Source organism: Egretta garzetta, unplaced genomic scaffold, assembly GCF_000687185.1.
Source record: "Egretta garzetta isolate BGI_Z169 unplaced genomic scaffold, ASM68718v1 scaffold511, whole genome shotgun sequence".
NCBI classification, from domain to species: domain Eukaryota; kingdom Metazoa; phylum Chordata; class Aves; order Pelecaniformes; family Ardeidae; genus Egretta; species Egretta garzetta.
This window is the reverse complement of record NW_009258554.1, coordinates 1,092,810-1,110,790: the sequence shown is the minus strand read 5'-3', so window position 1 is coordinate 1,110,790 and position 17,981 is coordinate 1,092,810. Positions and strand designations below refer to the sequence as shown.

General features: G+C 39.9%; 1 protein-coding gene across 1 annotated transcript in view; it reads left to right on the top strand.

The window, feature by feature from the left end:
- CACNA1C (calcium voltage-gated channel subunit alpha1 C) overlaps nt 1-17,981 on the top strand; it is a 489,781-nt gene that overhangs the window by 303,763 nt on the left and 168,037 nt on the right. Inside the window, exons 6-7 of the mRNA XM_009647934.2 lie at nt 14,331-14,492; nt 16,319-16,515. Of these exons, the coding sequence (XP_009646229.2) occupies nt 14,331-14,492; nt 16,319-16,515 (359 nt within the window). The remainder of the gene's footprint in view (nt 1-14,330; nt 14,493-16,318; nt 16,516-17,981) is intronic.

The following is a 17,981-nucleotide window of genomic DNA, read 5'->3' as shown; positions in this document are numbered from 1 at the left end:
CCCAAACTCTCTGGCATTAATCAGATGGTTTCTTTGAACTTTGTAGTATGCAGGAAATTATCCTGTCTTTATTTGCAGTGTCCTGATAGATGTGAGCCATTCATGTGTGTATATATGATGCCACATTTACCACATATAGCAATGAAGAGGAGAAGTAAAAAAAACCCCTGAGGGCTCTCTGAGAAGAGTGATGCATGAGGAAAGTTTTGCCCATTTGAGAGATGCTGGACTGACAAAGTCATCCAGCTGTGTTTGTTGTTAATTTGCCATATCGTTGCAGGTAGTTGAAGCAAGGAAACACCAGGGGAGATTGGACTGGGCCTTTTCCGTCTAGATTTTGTCTGTGTGGGATGCTGCCTGAGTACATTGTGCATACTAAATGACAGTCGTTTTTTTGGGAGAAGTAAGAGAAAGGCTCACAGATGCTTACCACATATTTAGGTCATAGTCTACATTTTCCAGTGAAGACTGTTCTTAACTCTAAGACTGGCAATATTTCTTTTTTTTGTCTTCCCCTTTTTAAGGAATATGATCTAATCTAATAATTTCAAATCATAGGGGAATTCTGTCTGTCTGATCTCATAATTCAGAGATACTCCCCACTGAAAGAAAAATATGAGAGGACTTTTATAGCAAAATACAGAGTAACTTACAGAGCTTAAGACTGTATGGACATGTCAGACTCACCATGGTAATCCTCCTAACATAAGACTAAGCAAATTTTCTATCTCATGTTTGATTCCAGGACTCTGAATTTGCTGATGTGAATGATTTATAAAAAAGGAGGGGTTAATGCTTGTTGCGTATCAGAAGGCCTTTTAGTGCTGTGAGCTAGAAACTGGTACTATACTGAAGACTTAGGTTTCAGCTACACCTGATTTTGAGGTAGCGTACCTAACCGCAGGGGAACAGACATAACATTTTCTCTCTTGTGTAATCCTTGTAAAGCTGAATTTGTCTAGAGGCCAAATTGAACTCAGGTGTAATTGAAGCATCCTCAAAGCCACTCTAACCGGTGTGTGGAGAAGGCTAGGCCAGCAAATAAGGATCAAGCACCATGCAGAGAGCCCGGGTTCTGCTGCAGGCACACTGCTCCTGAAACCTTGCATTCTTCCTGTACTATGTAAAGCAGGGAGAATGAAATGGTGATTACCTACCCTCAAATGCCCTCTCCCAGGGGAAATTCACTATTCTCATTTGTAGCATCATGTCAACTTGGGTGTGCCAAACCACGTTACTGGAGGGTGAGGATGGGACCTAGAGCAACTCTACATGTCATTAGTTCTTTCTCTATCTCAGTGTGCAGCGGTGACATTTGCCTTATTCCATTCCCAACACCTGACTGTCTGGCCTGTGATTGCCCTCCTGCTTGGGCTTGCGATGCCCTTCCCAGTCACTGAGACAATGCAGTTCAATCTATCGCAGTGATTCTGTTTTGTAGCCATTGAAGTAAACGTGCCCATTGCAGTTATTTGGCTTGCATTTGGGATTTTTTTTTTTTTTTTTAGTGCACAATTGAGATTTTCGACCGTAATTTCTCATTGTTTTCTACACAACCCACAAAAATTAACACCACTTTATATAGCTGAGGAAATAATGTAATTGAGGTAATAAATACAGAGAATTCAAGAAATCCAGAGCGACATCTCTTTTGAGAACCATGAGGTTTGGGAATATTGCAAAGAAATGTGAGCAGCTGACTGTTTCTATATGTTAAATAACACGTATTAAGTTTTAAGAAAATACTAACTGGCAGTCAGGAAAACTTTTTTTTTTCCTTTCTTTTTTCAAACTCTGTGTGCTTCTGGCAAAGTATAGTTGACAGTCATCTGTTTTGCACATGGTTGGCCTTTATACACTGTTGCTGGTGCAGCTAGGGGCTTAAATTTACCTTCCTGATGCACATGAGGTTATGGTATAAACAGCATACCTTGCCTTCAATGTGAGGAGGTAGGAGAAGTGGCCTAATCAAAGCTTCCGAAGCATGAAAGGCTTGTGTGCTGGTACAGAAGAGTAGAGTAAGCTGGAGGAGACAACATACTTGGCAGTTTACTGCCACCAAACCTATGTGATAAAGGTCTTTGACAACAGCGGGAATTTCCTTAAATATATCTGGGCAAAGTTTGGCTTCCAAATCTTAATTCTGTCTTAAACTTTGTTGTTGTTGCATTTAATAATGTCAGCTTTTGCCAAGTCCAGTTTCTTTCTTTTCTCTCAGGCTCTAAAAGCTGTAGGAAATGTGCTCTCAAGTAGGTTTCCTACGTTCTCCTTTGTTCTTGAACAAGACTTCTCAACCATCTGTACCATCTCTCCAGCACATACAGCACCGTGTGAGGACAAGTTGCACCACCTTTCCCATGTCATTGCCTAGCTCTTTTTAATCTCAAGTGGCCAATTTGTTTTGCTTTCATTACAAATCGGAAGGGAGTGGAGAAAAAGGGAGAGAACAGTCTGAACCAAATGTCCTCATTAAGCTTATTTCTTCATAGTCAACTTAAAACTCTACACATGTTTGCAAGTCCTTTATTTACTTAGGTCACTGTTACTCAAGGGAGTAATTTTATTCCAGTGTAGCATCTCCCATAGGTAAAGATCATCCCTGTAAGTAGAGCTTACACAATCAGGGCCTAAAGCATGTTTCCTTGAGCAGAACAACCTGCAGAATGATGTAATTTGTGGCAGAAGAGGTTAACTCAGTGTAGCAAAAAGGTGATTGTCTTAATAAAGAAGATTACTCACAGAGGCACAGACTTCTTGTTGTAATAAAGATTTCTTTCATATTTAAGGAATGCCAATGAAAACAGGGAACTATTTATTATTTGATCTTGGCTATGTAGCTCTTTTAAAAATAGCACTAACTACAAATGTATCCAATAACTGTGTCAGCCTTTATCCTACCAATTACTGTGCATGCTGGCATGATTATTCAACATGTCTTCACAACAGAACAGAACAAAAAATCCCAATACCATAATGTTGGGACCACATCAGGGTGTAGGCAGTCCCTTACAAATGAATAAAATAAAACCCACACTGACATCAAAGAGAAGACATGGAGATAGTCAAAAAATCTTAGCTTGCCTTAGTTGTTTGGTTTTTTTTTTTTTTTTTCAGCAGTGCTCTGGATGGATCAGACTTTCTTTCTAGCACCTTTTTTTCATTCTTCAAGTAATGCCCAGAGTTCTCATTCAGAACGGGCATAGGGCATGTCTCTGAGAGTCCATAAAGCATCTGAAAATCTAAGAATGCCATCTGCTGTCTCCTAAGAACAGTTTGCATTGTTGTTTTGAATATGCTTTTGTCTGGACCATCATAAAGGAGCAGAAGTATACATACAGATTGTAGCTAACTGGTATCAGCAGGAGTGTGCTGAGTTCCCAGTTGCTCACTTTTAATTGCTGGCTGTTGCTGTCTTCATGACAGGCAAGGGAAGATATTGCTGTTCCAGATCAGAATAGTACGGGTATGATCTACTCTCTTTTCTTCTTACATTCTCTCCCAGATGACATCTCTACTGCCTCTGACGTTGTCCCAAGCTTACATCAAATGTCATTTCAGACTTTGATTCCAATTGGCTAAATTTTGCATTTCTTATTATTTTAAGATCTTGTAAGAAATGATTTGAAGTCCTTTCTTCATTTTTTCTAAAGTGAATGTATGTCTATTAATTTATTACTGAACAGTTGGGACATTTTAACATGCCTGAAGCTTTCTCATCTTCTCTTAAAGAGGTGACTAAGACATGCTGGGTAGCATTTGCCTCAGAAGTGGGACACAAGAGAGTTCACAGAAGAATGTTTTGCTCAGGACACAAGGCAGTATATGGATGCTTCATGGCTCTGGCATTATTCGAATCAATTCAGTTTGTCCCAGCCTTCCAAAAGCATTGTTAGATGCCTGTATTCATTGTAATTTTCACAAAGCATTATCAAAATATCAGCAAAGCACAGAGCAGTGGACCACTCAGATAGTTCTCTCAATCAGTGAATACATCTTAAGTCTCCTGTTTACGCTCCAAAAAATATTTTTTTTTCAGTGGTGATCTGAATTTGTAACAATATTGCATCTCGTACAAGTGCTATAGGAGGAAAAAAAAAAACCAAAACCAAAGCACACTGAAATGAGAGGAGGCAAATCTGAGGAAATATATTTAAAAATTTCAGTGGCTACATAAATCTCTTGGAGACCTTGCCTGTTCTCTTTAATCTAGCTTCTCCAAAATCAGCTACTGCCTTCTGAGTTACATCTGCTTGATATTACTGTGCTAGTTGAGAACATGGGGATGTTGGCTGCTATGAACAACTAATAAACATTTCTATGCTTAAGATGTTCACAGATGGAACAAATAAATTGTTGTTTTGATCATGAGGAAGTACTGACCAAAGGCAAACTACAGCCCCTCTAACCTGCCCAGTCTCTTTAACGTTTTATCAAGTTTTCTTTCTGCCAGGGAAAAGGGAAGGAGATCAGACAACTTTCTTAATCTCCCTTTTTCCCAGAAGCAAATCCAATTCCTGTTTAACACATGTAACAATAATCTATCCCATATGTGTTTTGCCCTTTGTTGCAACTATTTTTTCTGAGTTGTCTGAATAGCTATGCCTCTTATTTTTTCAGTTTGAGATTATCTTCTCCTGGTTTGCCCTGCCACATCAATCACAATTCAGAAAACATCTGCTAGCCTTCTGCAAAAACCCTTTTTTTTCAACTTTCAGTAATGCTTAAGCTGCTCAACATTTTTACATCAGAAGCATTTTTGACAGCAAGTAGCTCATGGAATAAAAAAAAATAGAAGAAATTATAAAATATCTATTTTTTTCACTTTTTTTCATAAGGCTTACTAAATTTTGTTTTATTGAGGAATGGAAAGATCTATAGAAATTCAATTTCATTATCAGATTACAAGACCTTCTCTCTAGATTTTCTTTAAGTGCCTCATCTTTCAGTCAGACACCACTCTTGCAGAGGGCAACCCTTTTTGAAGGTAGTAGCACATACCTGGTATGAGGACTGGGACATGGGCTGAAATTTCTGTCTTGTTTTACATTGGTTGTTGGGTTTAGTGATTTTTTTTTTCTGCAATATGTTGATGTACATTGGTTTTTAATATTTATTTGAAGTTACCAAAGAATAAAGTTCCTTTAAATCAGGTCTGATATCTTAGTCAGAAATCAAACCAATATTTCCATGTATCCATACACAAAAGCTTTACAAAGGCCTGTTTTAAATCTAACAGTTCTGTCGTTTAGTATAAACAGCACCCAATGAAAGAATTTAGGATTGTCTCACCCTTACCCTCACAGTATAGGTGAAAATTTAAACTTGAGCTTTAGCCCATCTTTTGCTTTTCACATTCCAGTGTTGAGATTGTTAATTCACTTAAAATCTTTACTTTGAAGGGGGAAAATTCCACTCAGTTTTATATTTGTAGGTTTCTGTATCTGTAAAGGATTTAATTTAGCTGTTCAGTTTGCAGCAGGGGAGCCTTATGATTCCCTCTTGACAGCTTACTATATGTAAAAGGAAATTCAAAATAAATAAATGTTTAGTTCCAACGCATTCCAACAATACTTACGCAGTCTGTACAAAAATCTTTTGAATTGTGCAAGTTGTACAGAAAGTTACAAAGAAAGTAAATATCAATAAAGAACCATTCTTTTGTCTGACAAATACATCTTTGAAAAAACTGCAACCATTAATTTTCCTGTCCAAACATATTGGAACTACCTAGTGAGCTAAAGGAGGTTTTGCTTATTATATCAGAAGGAATTTTTTCCCCTAAAGCTATTTTATTATATAATGCCTGCAAGCAGAGTTTTAAGTCTAATCAGATTTATAAAAATCAAAAGCAACCGTCTTACCAGTGTGGAAAAGAAAAAAAGCTTGAGTTTTAGGGATTCTGAGATGGGACTGATTAACCACTGAATAGATGAGTCCCTAAATCCAAACTTTCTTCTTAAAACTAAAAGACAAAATTTTTCAGATTTGTCTGGCCATGTCTTTTCAGGGATTTTGGCATTGTACCATGCATTTTCATTGACAGCATTTTTACTATTTTAAAAAGAGAAAACGAATCCCACCTGTGCATCAGGGCAGTAACACAGCAGTGATCACACATCGTGTGGTTAACCTAAGTTCTTTCATTACCTGGTCAGGTAACTTTCTATTTCTAGGTTCTGAAAATACTCCTGAAAACTGTGTATGACAGCGATTTTGAAAATGTCACGGTATTTCTCTCCAAATCTTAGTCCCAACTATGCCCATCAGGCACTATCTAAAGTTAAGAGGTAGAGTGGGTTTTCTTCCCCAGGGCTATATAGCCTGTGTTTGTCATATATGGTGCTGCACTTCTACATAGACAGCTGTCTGAAGAAAAAGTTTTAAGGTTTATCCAGTATTTTGTTGTACTTTTTCTATCATGAGAAGGTAGAACTTAGTGTAGTTCATGGTATGCCAGTTACAATAGGGTTGGAGATTTTAACCTGAAAGAAGATCAATTTTTGTCATCAATATATTTTTCCCCAAGTAGTACAAGACTGTATTATCACCATCCTTCGATGCACTTCTACATTTGCAGGATCCCTGTTAACATTTGTTACCTTGCTACCTTTTACCTTTTCTAAACCTGTTCGCAAGAGACAAGTTAGAGCTTCAGGAGAAGGAGCTCAGACAACTGAAAGACTCTTTACTATTTATAAGACAGGAAGGATTAAATAATCCTTTGATGAACAAAAGGGGTTAATGTCCTCTTACCTGGGGAGCTATGAGAATAAACAGTTAAAAATAACGCTGTTCGTGACCCTGAGATTTTGGCAACTTTACAAAGGCATTTGCCCTCCACTTGAATGCTGGTATGCTCACAATTGAGACCCAAGTGCTTTGAGCCCATTTCTGTTACCGTGATGCTTTAGCAGTTACAGGTGTCCATAGTTCCTTGTTTCAAAAACTACATCCTTAGGACACAGTAATGTGTGGGGTCATTCCTCAGAGCTGTGTACAAACAGCATTTGGCATTCTGAAACAAAGGTCTTTCATCGTTATGTCAGTTCAGAATTTAGTTATCTATTGGGTTGGGGGGGTGTGGGGGGGTTATGCTCACTTGACCAGACGAACAGCAGTACAGCATTTTGACACATTCCTGTCCAAGTTTTCTGACTGAATCCAGTCCAGCACAGGACTAGACCAAAATTTGCTCCTGTATTGGAGCTTGAGAGACTGTTCTCTGTCACAGCTGTGCTTGAGCAAGAGGAAATTAAAAAAGGTGGAAGTGTGAGCGATCATTTCACTGAGAACCAGTGCAGTCTTCTGGCCAAACTGTCTTTGGTTTTGCATAGCTCTGTAAGGAGAGGGGTGAATAAAATTTCTTCCTATTTGTGATCCTTCACAGGGATTAAGTATAGATAAAATTTTTACACTGAGCCCAAGAACCATTTTTTCAGAGTCCATGATCATCCTGTCAGCAGAAAATCAAAGCTATTTCCTGGGAAAGGGTGACAGCTGATCCTTGCTGGACGAGAAATTGCCAGGGCTTCTGCATGCCCTTTGTGCCTTACTTTCAGCCCATCTTTAGGAATCCCTGTCTGGCAGTGAACATTTGACCTCATCGTCTCCCCCCTCAGCAGAAGACTACTTTACAGCACACTGTGATCCTTGTTCAAAACAGCCTCAGAGTTAACTTACTGGTCTTCATTTGTGTTTTTGATCAAAATGGTCTTTTTTCTGTAATGTGCAATTTTCAGTAAGCAGTTAGTTGCCACTTTTCTCTCCATGCTCCTTCTCTATATGCAAGTAGCTGCATGGGAGGGATGCTACACTTTTTTTTTTTTTTTTTTTTTTTTTTTTTTTATTTCTTCTTCTCCTCCCCCACACTGAAAGTCTGTAGATCTTGCCTGGACCTCATCCTCAGCTGAACTGAGCTAGGATGGAGAATAAAGTCGAGCTTGTAGGAGCTACCTAATGTGTTGAGACTGGGAAGATGAGCAAGATCTTCTGATCAGCAAGCAACTTTATAAGGAAGTGAATGCTTACATACTTTGAACAAAAAGCTATTGAAAAAGGTTAAAGCCCCCCACAAGGGGGGAGGGGTGCTTCTATGAGTCGTAGTAGAGACTTCTTCCAGCAAAGAGGCAAAAAGCCTAAGGCAGTGTGTGCATTTATCCAACCATCCTCCTCAGGCAGCTGAAAGCTAGGGCTGTGCGGCCACCAGGCTGAGGGCAAGCCGTATTATTTGGCTGTCTATGTTAAGTGACTGTGACAAGCAGAGGATACTGAAGATGAATTGCTTCCCAAGAGAACAGGATCCAGAAGGAAGAGCTGGGGTTTGTTGTGGCTTTTGTTTTTGTTCTGCTGTTCCTTTCTCACCTCAAAGGATGAGGCAGGGGTGGTATTCCAGGGCTTGACAAATACAAAACCATTGTGTTTGCATACACATACCCATTTGTATGAATCTCCTTTTGTGTGCATGTGTGTATTTCAGTTTGAAAAGTCAATGAAAACATGGTTTGAAATAGGGGAATAAGAACATTGGGAGCAGATGCCAAAAATTTCTTTATCTATTCATTCCAGGACATGATTTTGAATTGTATGTTTGTGTATGTTTAAATGGCATTACCTACTCCAAAAGAGTCACTGTTCAGCTTAAAAAGTGTCTTTCCTAGTTTTTCTTTCTTTTCACTTCAGCCAGTTTTCTGTTGTGTGTTGTGTTGTTCCTTCCTATTCCAAGACCTTCTCTGTTATTCTTGTAACAGAAATGACATCTGCAGCCCCAAGAATGCTGCACTACACCCACAGAATTTGCTGTATCTAGCAATCTGCCACTAACATTTTGAGACTCCAGCAAAACAGTAATGGACTACCTCCCCGAATTGTTACTGTACAGCTGTCCTTAACTGACCTGTGCCATATGAGTTCCCTTTGCAACGCTGGTGAAGAGTGTCTTCAGTGTTTTCTCTCACAGATTGTTGCAGATGTACTTATCTAAGATATCTTGCCATGGTTATGGACTGTTGTGTGATAAAAATGTCTGTCATTTTCTAAGCTTTCTTTAAAATTGGTATAAAACCTTTCATATTTATGAATATTTAATGTTTTTCAATTTTCTTAGCCAATGCCTACGTTTATTAAGTGATAAACATCCACTTTGGGGAATATTATTGGTTATATTGCGTGTGCTTTGGAAATACTGATAACTGTAGTGGCAGTAGCTTAGTGTATCATCAGAAATAGCTGTGATTTGTGGGTAGACCTAGCTCGTGGCTGGGGATGGTGCATAAACTCTACCACTTAAGAGTGGTTCCCAGAAGCGATCTGACTCAGGCACTGTGCTGAGTCACAAATCCTCCCCTGCTTCCTCCTTGCTTGCAGAAAGCAATAGTTTTCTTCTGAACTATATTAGCAGAAAAATAATTACCTCCCGTGCCCTTGGCATGGGCTTAAGTACAAAACTCTGTGCATACATATCAGGAGGCAGGGGAGGTATGGATGGAGTTGAAAGTCCTCTCCTGTCCCTTTTTTTCCTGCTCATTCCCACAAGGTCATTTGTATGAGGTTATACCTGCTCATACTCCTGGTTCAGGCAATATCATAGTGTAGGCAAAATATAGCCCTGCAAAACCAATGAAGGAGTAGACTCGGGATACACTTTCTCTGAAGGTCTGGACTACTAATATGATTAGAACAGGAAACCACCCTGTCCAGAACACCGAAATTGAAGACGTGAAAGTGTGAGATAGAGCTGTGCTTGGAAAGGCCCAAATGTTTTTTTTCTGAGACCAACCTACCATTAGTTTCCTTGGATATGTTCCACAGAGCAACAATGCCAAGTGCATTTTAGCAGCTGGGTCTGGTGCACAGGGTTTTTTTGTGTCATCGTGCTGAGCATTGGTCGAAATTCAAAAGAGCTTGTAAGTACACAATGGGGTATGTAGGTAATCCTATTGTTTTAGGTGCAGACACTTACATGCTTAGAGATAAGCATGTTCTTCAATAAGTGCCTGAATTGATGAGACAGCAACCAGCCCCTCTCATGATTGTCTTCTTGAGAGAAAAATACAGCATCATGTAATAGCTCTAAAAAACCTGCAGCATCCCTAACGGTGTATGTCCCATAGCTTTGAAAAAGATCAAGGTTGCTTGGTATAAGCTCTTTTTCTTTTCTCTTCCCCATTCCTTCTACTCCTCAGTTGTGCCCTAAACCTTTGGCTCAATGCAGTCCTCTAGAGGCTGAAAAGGGCTTGATCTGGTATAAAAAGCAATGTTGTTCACATGTAATAAATATTTAAAATATTTTATCAGTGTAAATAAATGCTAAATTCTGTGAGCCCAGGGAACGGCATTAACTTGTTTTGCTTACTGAAACATTCATGGAGTCAATGTCAGCCAACAGAATGCAGCCAAGAGGGTTTTTTTAAAAGGTAAACTGAATTGCTTTTAAAATAAACAGTAAGAGCTGTTTAAGATCTTCAATTATTAACAGAAGAAAAGCATGGGCTGAAAAGCTGCAATCCCTTTTGTGGCACTTTCCCTAACCTCTGTGCAGTCATCTCTTTGTCCTGCCTGGAGCGAGCTCCTCAAGGCAGGTGCTGTGCCTTCACAGCTGTCTGTAGAGTGTCAAGCACGTGGAGAGAGCTTCCACAAACGAATAAGTATGTTCAGAATGACAAATATTTGAAAACATTCTTATATTTACTTGCCAGGACATAAGTTCAGGACTCTGTGTTTATGGTTGGCCAATGATGGCGTTGCCAGCCCTTGTAAAGCAGCGTAAAAACATAGCTTTTTGCTCTGCTGTGGGAAGGCAGTTATTGGCATCGCCTACTTGAAATCCAGAGGTCAGCTTTTCAGTCTGATCAGGTCACCAGGCATTCTGATTTAATCATGATTATAAGCTGCACAGCTCATTGCAAGTGCAAACCTTGCCTCCAAAAGGTACAAAATGCCAAAGTTGTGCAACGGTGTATCAGGCAAGTGGGGCTGTATTGCCCCTGTATTGTGAGCACCCATATTGGGTGATATCTGTGTGTCACAGGTGCAAAGATTAAAAGCATGCACGAGCTGAGTCAGAGAGGTCTTTTTTTTTTATATAACTTCAGCTGTCTTTTCTTCCTCTGCATGGGGAAAGAGCATGTAAAAGCGTGTAGAAGTTCTCACCATTGGTTACGAAAAGCTTTGTGTCTGCCTGTAAGGGGATGATTCGCCTTGATTTACCCTGATCAGAAATGCGTCTGATCATCCACAGACACTGATCTGCACCTCTCAGATTTTAGAACACAGATTTGATGTGTTTCAAAGCATCTGGTTTTTTTTATTAAAAATGTATCTCTGTTGTACCTACACGTGGCTCTCCCACAGTCCTTTAATCCTTCTTTATCTACTCTCCCTGTTCTCCCCCTTGTTACTACACTGACTTTTCTGATTGTCCAGGCCTGATTCCTCATGAAATTCCTTGCAACAGCTATTCATTTTGCAAGTGGCTGCCTGAACTGGGAACGATAAAGTACCTTACTGGCAGCAGCTATATTGCAGCTATATGCTTGACAGCGATGCACGGAGCGTGGTGATACGCATATATACCTTGCCCTTCTATAAGTAGCATTCATTACACCTTCTGAGAGGACATTTCTAAAGTGGCTGCATAGTTAGCGGTTTTAAACTTTTAGAAACTCTCTGAATACCTTAATGGTGATGTATGTAAGTTTTCTAATTAGTGGAATCATCTGGATTTAAAACCAGGCTGCCCTAGCAGGGTACTGCACAGCACACACATCAATTCATGCTAACAGTATTCAGTAGCTCATTTCTTCTTCAAAGTCGGTTTATTATCGTCAAAAAGCTATTCTCTAATTAAGCTAGCTGAAGCTCCTGTAAATCTTCTGGTGGTACATGTTCCCCTTGACTATCTAAACACCTTGTCTTCTCATGTTTATGGTGCAAGCCTTTGATTTCACAAGCACTGCTTTGTTAACACAAAGGGCATTGTTTTGTGCAAATATTATATTCTCTGGACATCTGTAGTATGCTGAAGTACTTTCATGGCGTGAGTGATAATGAAGCTACATTTAAAATGAGAGCTTTTTGTTCATCATTGCATCTGTCCTCACTGCCCTCTCAAGAGCACTGGGTGTATGCTATGGTGAATATTAAATCAATTAATAATAATAATTAAGGGTAAATTACATAAGACCTGGTATTAGAACTCTTGACCTTGCAATCTTGGCTACGTTTTAGATTAACAAGGCTTCTAAAATCACTAAAAATGATGGAGGCCTTTATTTGCTTTTGTGTAGATTTACTTGAAGCTACAAATATTTCAGTCTGCGAAGTTTGTGGGGTTTTTTCAGGTACTCTTACCTTCCTTGTATTTTGTTTGGGAGTAGATTGTTTGGGAGGTGGGATGGTTTTTTAATTTTCTGGAGAATGTTACATTCTCAGCTGCTGTAAATCATTGGAGTGATGTTGATATGGATTGCAATTCATTTCTGAATACATTTAGAATTAGTAGACTGAATGAGGTGAGCATCTAGGGGGAAAGGTTGAGTGCCTTCTGCAATAATGGCAATATTTTTTTGCCAGCCATTGCTTACCCAGAGTAAGTTCCTAGAGGTAACTGAGTGAGCAGAACATCCCACTCTTGTATAGGATGAGTTTTGATCCTGTCAGTATTGTACTTCATGTAAAGCTCTCTTTGTGAAAACCAGAATGTTTCATGCTGAATATCACTCCCTTTGGATAGTAGCATGAACCATTAAGAGCACTGACTTACTGACTGCAGACACCTGAAAAAATGTTCTGACTAGAGAGATGGTAGTAGCAGCTTTGCATTACAAGCAGGCAGTGAATGATCTTGCTGGTCTGGCAGCAGATGCCACCTTTGATTGCTTCTGCTGCGTTCCACCGTGGCTGGGGAGCAAATGCAAAGTCTTGGCCTTAGCTGTGAATTGACAAGTGGATTGCCTATCAGTGAAAGTGCTTGTCAAGAGGTGTGTCATCCTTATTAGAAAGTATTTAAATCAGAAAAAAAAAAGTAATAAAAATGAAAATCTAAGATCTTAGATGATAGATTTTAAACGTTAACAGTTACCACAAACTCCCTTGGCAGATGTATAACAGACATTTACAACTCATGAATCACATTTTTCAAAAATCATAGCTAATATCAACTTCTCTGAGGAGATGACAGCATTTGCAGGAGACATTAATGGCTTCTGGCTCTCAGTCATTGCAAAATCATGAGCTTGTAATTGTTCTGATCTGGCTATTTGTAGACTATAGAGTTCTAGAGGTCTCTCAAGACTTCCAACATTAATAACTTGCCAGCGACAGCGGTTGCCATCACTGCCGCCAGTGACAGTAACTTTAAGACCTTTGTAAATGCAAATCCTTACTAAAGGCTTATGAGGCTGGCTTTGTTATTCTGGTTTTACAAATGAGGAAAAGGAGACAAAGAGAAGACCATGAATCTGGACCTTGACTCAACAGCGTCTGAAGGTACAGCTGCTTAGCACTTTAGCAAACTTGGCTACAAGTCACCTTCTCCAGGCCATTCTGGAAATGATTAGGCCTTATACCAGTCATGCCTTAACAACAGCCATGTAATAATATTTGGTTCATACACCTTTTCTGGGGACCTGGACAACCTCTGTTATAGAGTGATCCCCAAATCTTGGGGCAAAACCAGCACTGCTGGTTCTGACTCTCCCTCCGTTCAGACTGAAGTAAGGTGAGGTGGATCTGAAGTGCAGGGAGATCCTAAGAGGGCTGGGAGCATTCGGTTGGTATGGGTTTGGTGCTCCTTCAGCAGCTCAGGCTCTGCCTGAGACTGGATTGACCTTTGGAAGAACCCAGAATCAGAGGAGGGACATGACTTCAGTTTGCCATCTCTCCCCATGCTCTGGGGTGCAGCTCTGTGGTACCCCAGCATTTGCCCTCTTGCGCGTCTCTCTGGTGTTCCTGTCCTGCCTCTGTTCTGGTTGTTCTTTTGCTTTTTCCATGCAATAACTCTCCTCAGTACTGTCTGGGGATCAGCTTAGGTCTGGTTTTCAAGAACAGGCAAAATAGCGAATGTATTCCCTCCCCAGGGTGGTGGTATTTCAGTGACAGGTAAGGTAATACTTGTTTTACTTTAGTCTGTGATCCAGGCTGCAATGGTCAATTTGTGAAATGTTGGGGATCTTCTGGAGGGAGGTGATCTGTAAATGTATGTCTTTACATCATCACGATAATGAGTTCAGGTGAGGGGGAATGAGATAAAAATGACATATTATTGTGCGATTTATAGCCTCTCTAAATTTTGTTCTTTTGCTGGTAAGTGCTTCCTTCTGTTCTCTCTGCAGGTCTCCAGGTGGTTTTAAATTCAATTATCAAGGCCATGGTCCCTTTGTTGCACATTGCCCTGCTGGTGCTGTTTGTCATTATTATCTATGCCATCATTGGACTGGAGTTATTCATGGGGAAGATGCATAAAACCTGCTACCATGTGCAAGGAGGACTTATGGGTAAGGGGAATGCTATATCATACGTACAAAGGTTTTCCAAGGGAGGCTTTCCCCTTATGTAAGGGAGCATTTGTTCTGGCACATGAGATGGGTGGCTGTCGCTCCCCCCTGTGTTACCTGTTTGGGGTTTCACAGTGCCGAATCCTTTGTCCTGTTTCTTGGGTATGAATTGCCTTTGATGCAGAGAGACTGTCTCTAACAGTGGGAGTTTAGCTCACTCGTCTTGGGCACTCAGTTGTTGGCCTGTCTCTGGACCTTTGGCACTGCAAGCCAGCCTGAGTTCTTTAACAAAACTCCCAGAGGCTCAAGCAACACTAAAGTAGTGATTTCACCACTAGCAGACTGAGCTGCAAATGAGATGGCATCATGGAAATGAATGACTCTTATATTTTATTATTAATCTTGTACACAAATACATCTTCATTTTAAACTGGTATTATTGTAAAGGAATATCTAATTGAGGCCCAGAAGACTTTTTTTTTTTTTTTTTTTTATCATCACAGGCTGTAACTGTGGTTAGAAGTGCAGCTAATAAGAAAGTAAAAGTGTGTTAATGGGAAGAAACCTTTTGCACCAAATCCATCAGGAAAGAACTTTCAAATTATTTACAGAAAGAAATATTCACATTTTTAAATACTTCAGTTGTATTGTCACTCACTCACCTAGCCATCTGCTCTTTTTCATTTGTTTTATCCAACTTGAGCAGCAGTGATTCCCCATGTGGTGGTGGGTGCCAGTGTCCAGTACCCAGTTCAGCTGGTAACGAAAAAAATATTGTACAGCAGGAAATTGTTTCAGAAGTTCTATATTTTCTACTTTTATAGCGTTGGCATATTTCATTTGCTGGAAATGATGCTAGAACTATAATGAGTTGTCAGTCTGGTTTACATCTTTGAGGTGTATACATCTTTCCTCCATACTGTCTGTAATTATTATACATTACAGCATCTAATTCTCATATTGCTATTTCTGGCATGCTTTAATGAACAGAATGTGATCAGAACTTTTGGAAAATTACATTTTTTGCCATATAAGCTAAGAAACATAATTACCTGCTCCCCCACACTTGCATACCTGCACCTGTTATAAATGTAGCAATAGGCACTGAAATCCATATATTAAAAAAATCCAATTGCAGGAATTTTTCTGCTTATAAAAATGTTTTCTGTAGCATTTTGCATATATCAAAGCATCTAGGCAGGCTTGTTGTGTGGGTTCTCGGATCTTTGGAAACACCTGTACAGAGTAAGGGGTGGATAATCAAGCAGTAGAGTCTTACAGAGCTCCTGAGTGTCACTGGGCTATTGATAAAATGCCACACAGCTTCTAAACTCCAAAAGAGCAGAGCTCCAGAGACTCTCTGCTGTAATTTAGCAGTGGCCCAGCACCGTATCAACCCATCTCCAGAGCACTGAAGCCTGTCTGCTGCAGGGGTTCAGCCTCCTTCAGCAGAGCGCCAGTCAGTGCTGCAGTTCCCTTCCAAGATTAACCCAGATGCCGGGTGACTGCGGTATGAAAACACTGGTCATAACATGCAGCCTAAAGAAATGTAATAGACTTGATCTAATGTTCCCTTTCATGTCGAAAGACATTTTGGTTTCGACTGTAAAATTTGACAGCTTGACCATTGTTTTTACAAAAAGAAAGTGAAGCACAACAAAACATCCTTCTGCCAATTGAAGTTAATACAGTTTCTTGTGTATTCCTAGACAAATCTGTCATTCGCTGCAAAATGTACACGTTAAAATCAGATATCCTTCACTCATCAGTGTGTCAAATAGCAATTAGCTCTCTTCATCTCCATTTTCTCCCTCCTCTCCTTTAAGATACACCTGCAGAAGATGATCCGTCTCCCTGTGCCCCCCAGTCTGCGCATGGGCGGCAGTGTCAGAACGGCACGGAGTGCAAGGCAGGCTGGGAGGGTCCTAAGCACGGCATTACAAACTTTGACAATTTTGCTTTTGCCATGCTGACGGTGTTTCAGTGCATCACGATGGAGGGCTGGACAGATGTACTGTACTGGGTACGTATCCGAAAATGATAAGCTGAAAGGCCTGTTCATGTGCTCTGGCTATGTTGAACTTCGGGGCTTTAGCTTTCTTGCTTGTTCTATATAGTGAAGGCATGGTTGCTAGCATGGAGCTTTAATTAACTCAGAATGTTAGAGGTACAGTGGGAGGGTTTATCTGGCACAGTTAAATCAAATGTAAATGTTGACTTTGCATTGATGTTTTAATGTTACAAGATGGCATGTGGCTTATTGATTTGAAGATTTGCAATGTACCTTTGTTGAGCAGAATGTCATGTAAAGACCCTCTCTGCAGGAGTGAAATATCTTGTACATCTGCAGATTACTGATGTAGAAGTATTTGTGACAGACAACTTTGTGCTCTACCCATGGCTTTAATGTTAGAAAGGCACTATGCTGATCAGCTCATAAGGCCTCACAAATCCCTTTCATGCCAGCAGTACTCCCAATTATGACTTTTATCATAACAGTATTAGAATAAATTCTCCTAACTCTGATATTGGTATCGACCGTGGTTACATGTTTAGCCAAAACATGGTATTATCTTTAATCAAAATACAATCTCAGCTTGTCCTTTATCCTAATTCTGGAAGTTTCACTAGCTTTAGTTTCTACCTTGTAATTCCTAATGTGTTGGGAAATCCAGTGGCAATATAATTATACTGTAGGAGTCAAAATCAGATTTAGCCTTCACCTGTAAACCAGATATAAACATGTTTCTGGATTCAGCTCTTGCCATCAACTGTTGCAACAATGTGTTATGGTCCAGGAATTTAATTCACACACAGCTCAGTCCCGTCTGTATAAGGCTAACCTGGACTCTGACTAACTTTGAAGACTGGCATATTATGACACCTGGTTCTCCAAGCTGGTAGGATGTGCTACAATGCATGATCAAGTTTAACTCAAGAAGACCCAAAGCACACAAAAGGATAATCTGGACTGAGGCAGCTTGCACTGTTAATCAACATCAACTCTTAAACACAAGCCTGAAGCTGCCTTCCACCCACCAGAGGGTCAGAGTTTATAAGATTTCCCTTTGAAGATTTAGCTTATCTGCAATAGATATTCTTTATGTGGAACAGCTAGCAGTTGTCTCTTTATCCTCGTAAATTTAGATTAGAATTGTGACTCCAGCTTCCTTCTAATGCCTGAGAAAAAGGGCAGAGATCAAACCACAAGGGGAGTCTGGGTCTCAGAGCACAAAAATTGCCTTCACTTGAGAAGAGGTTAATAAAAAAAAAAAAAAGATATTAATAAAATAATGAAGAAGAACAGAAGTTAAGTCAGGAAAGGAACTGGGCAAAACTACTCCACTGCCAGCTATGGCTATATATAATATACCTGTCTTTTTTTATCACATTTAGCTCACATTCCTCCAGTCTTTGTGTGATTGAGAGGATTTATAGCTAGTTCAGGGGGAAATAGGAGAGAGTAAGAGATATCAGAAATAAACATGA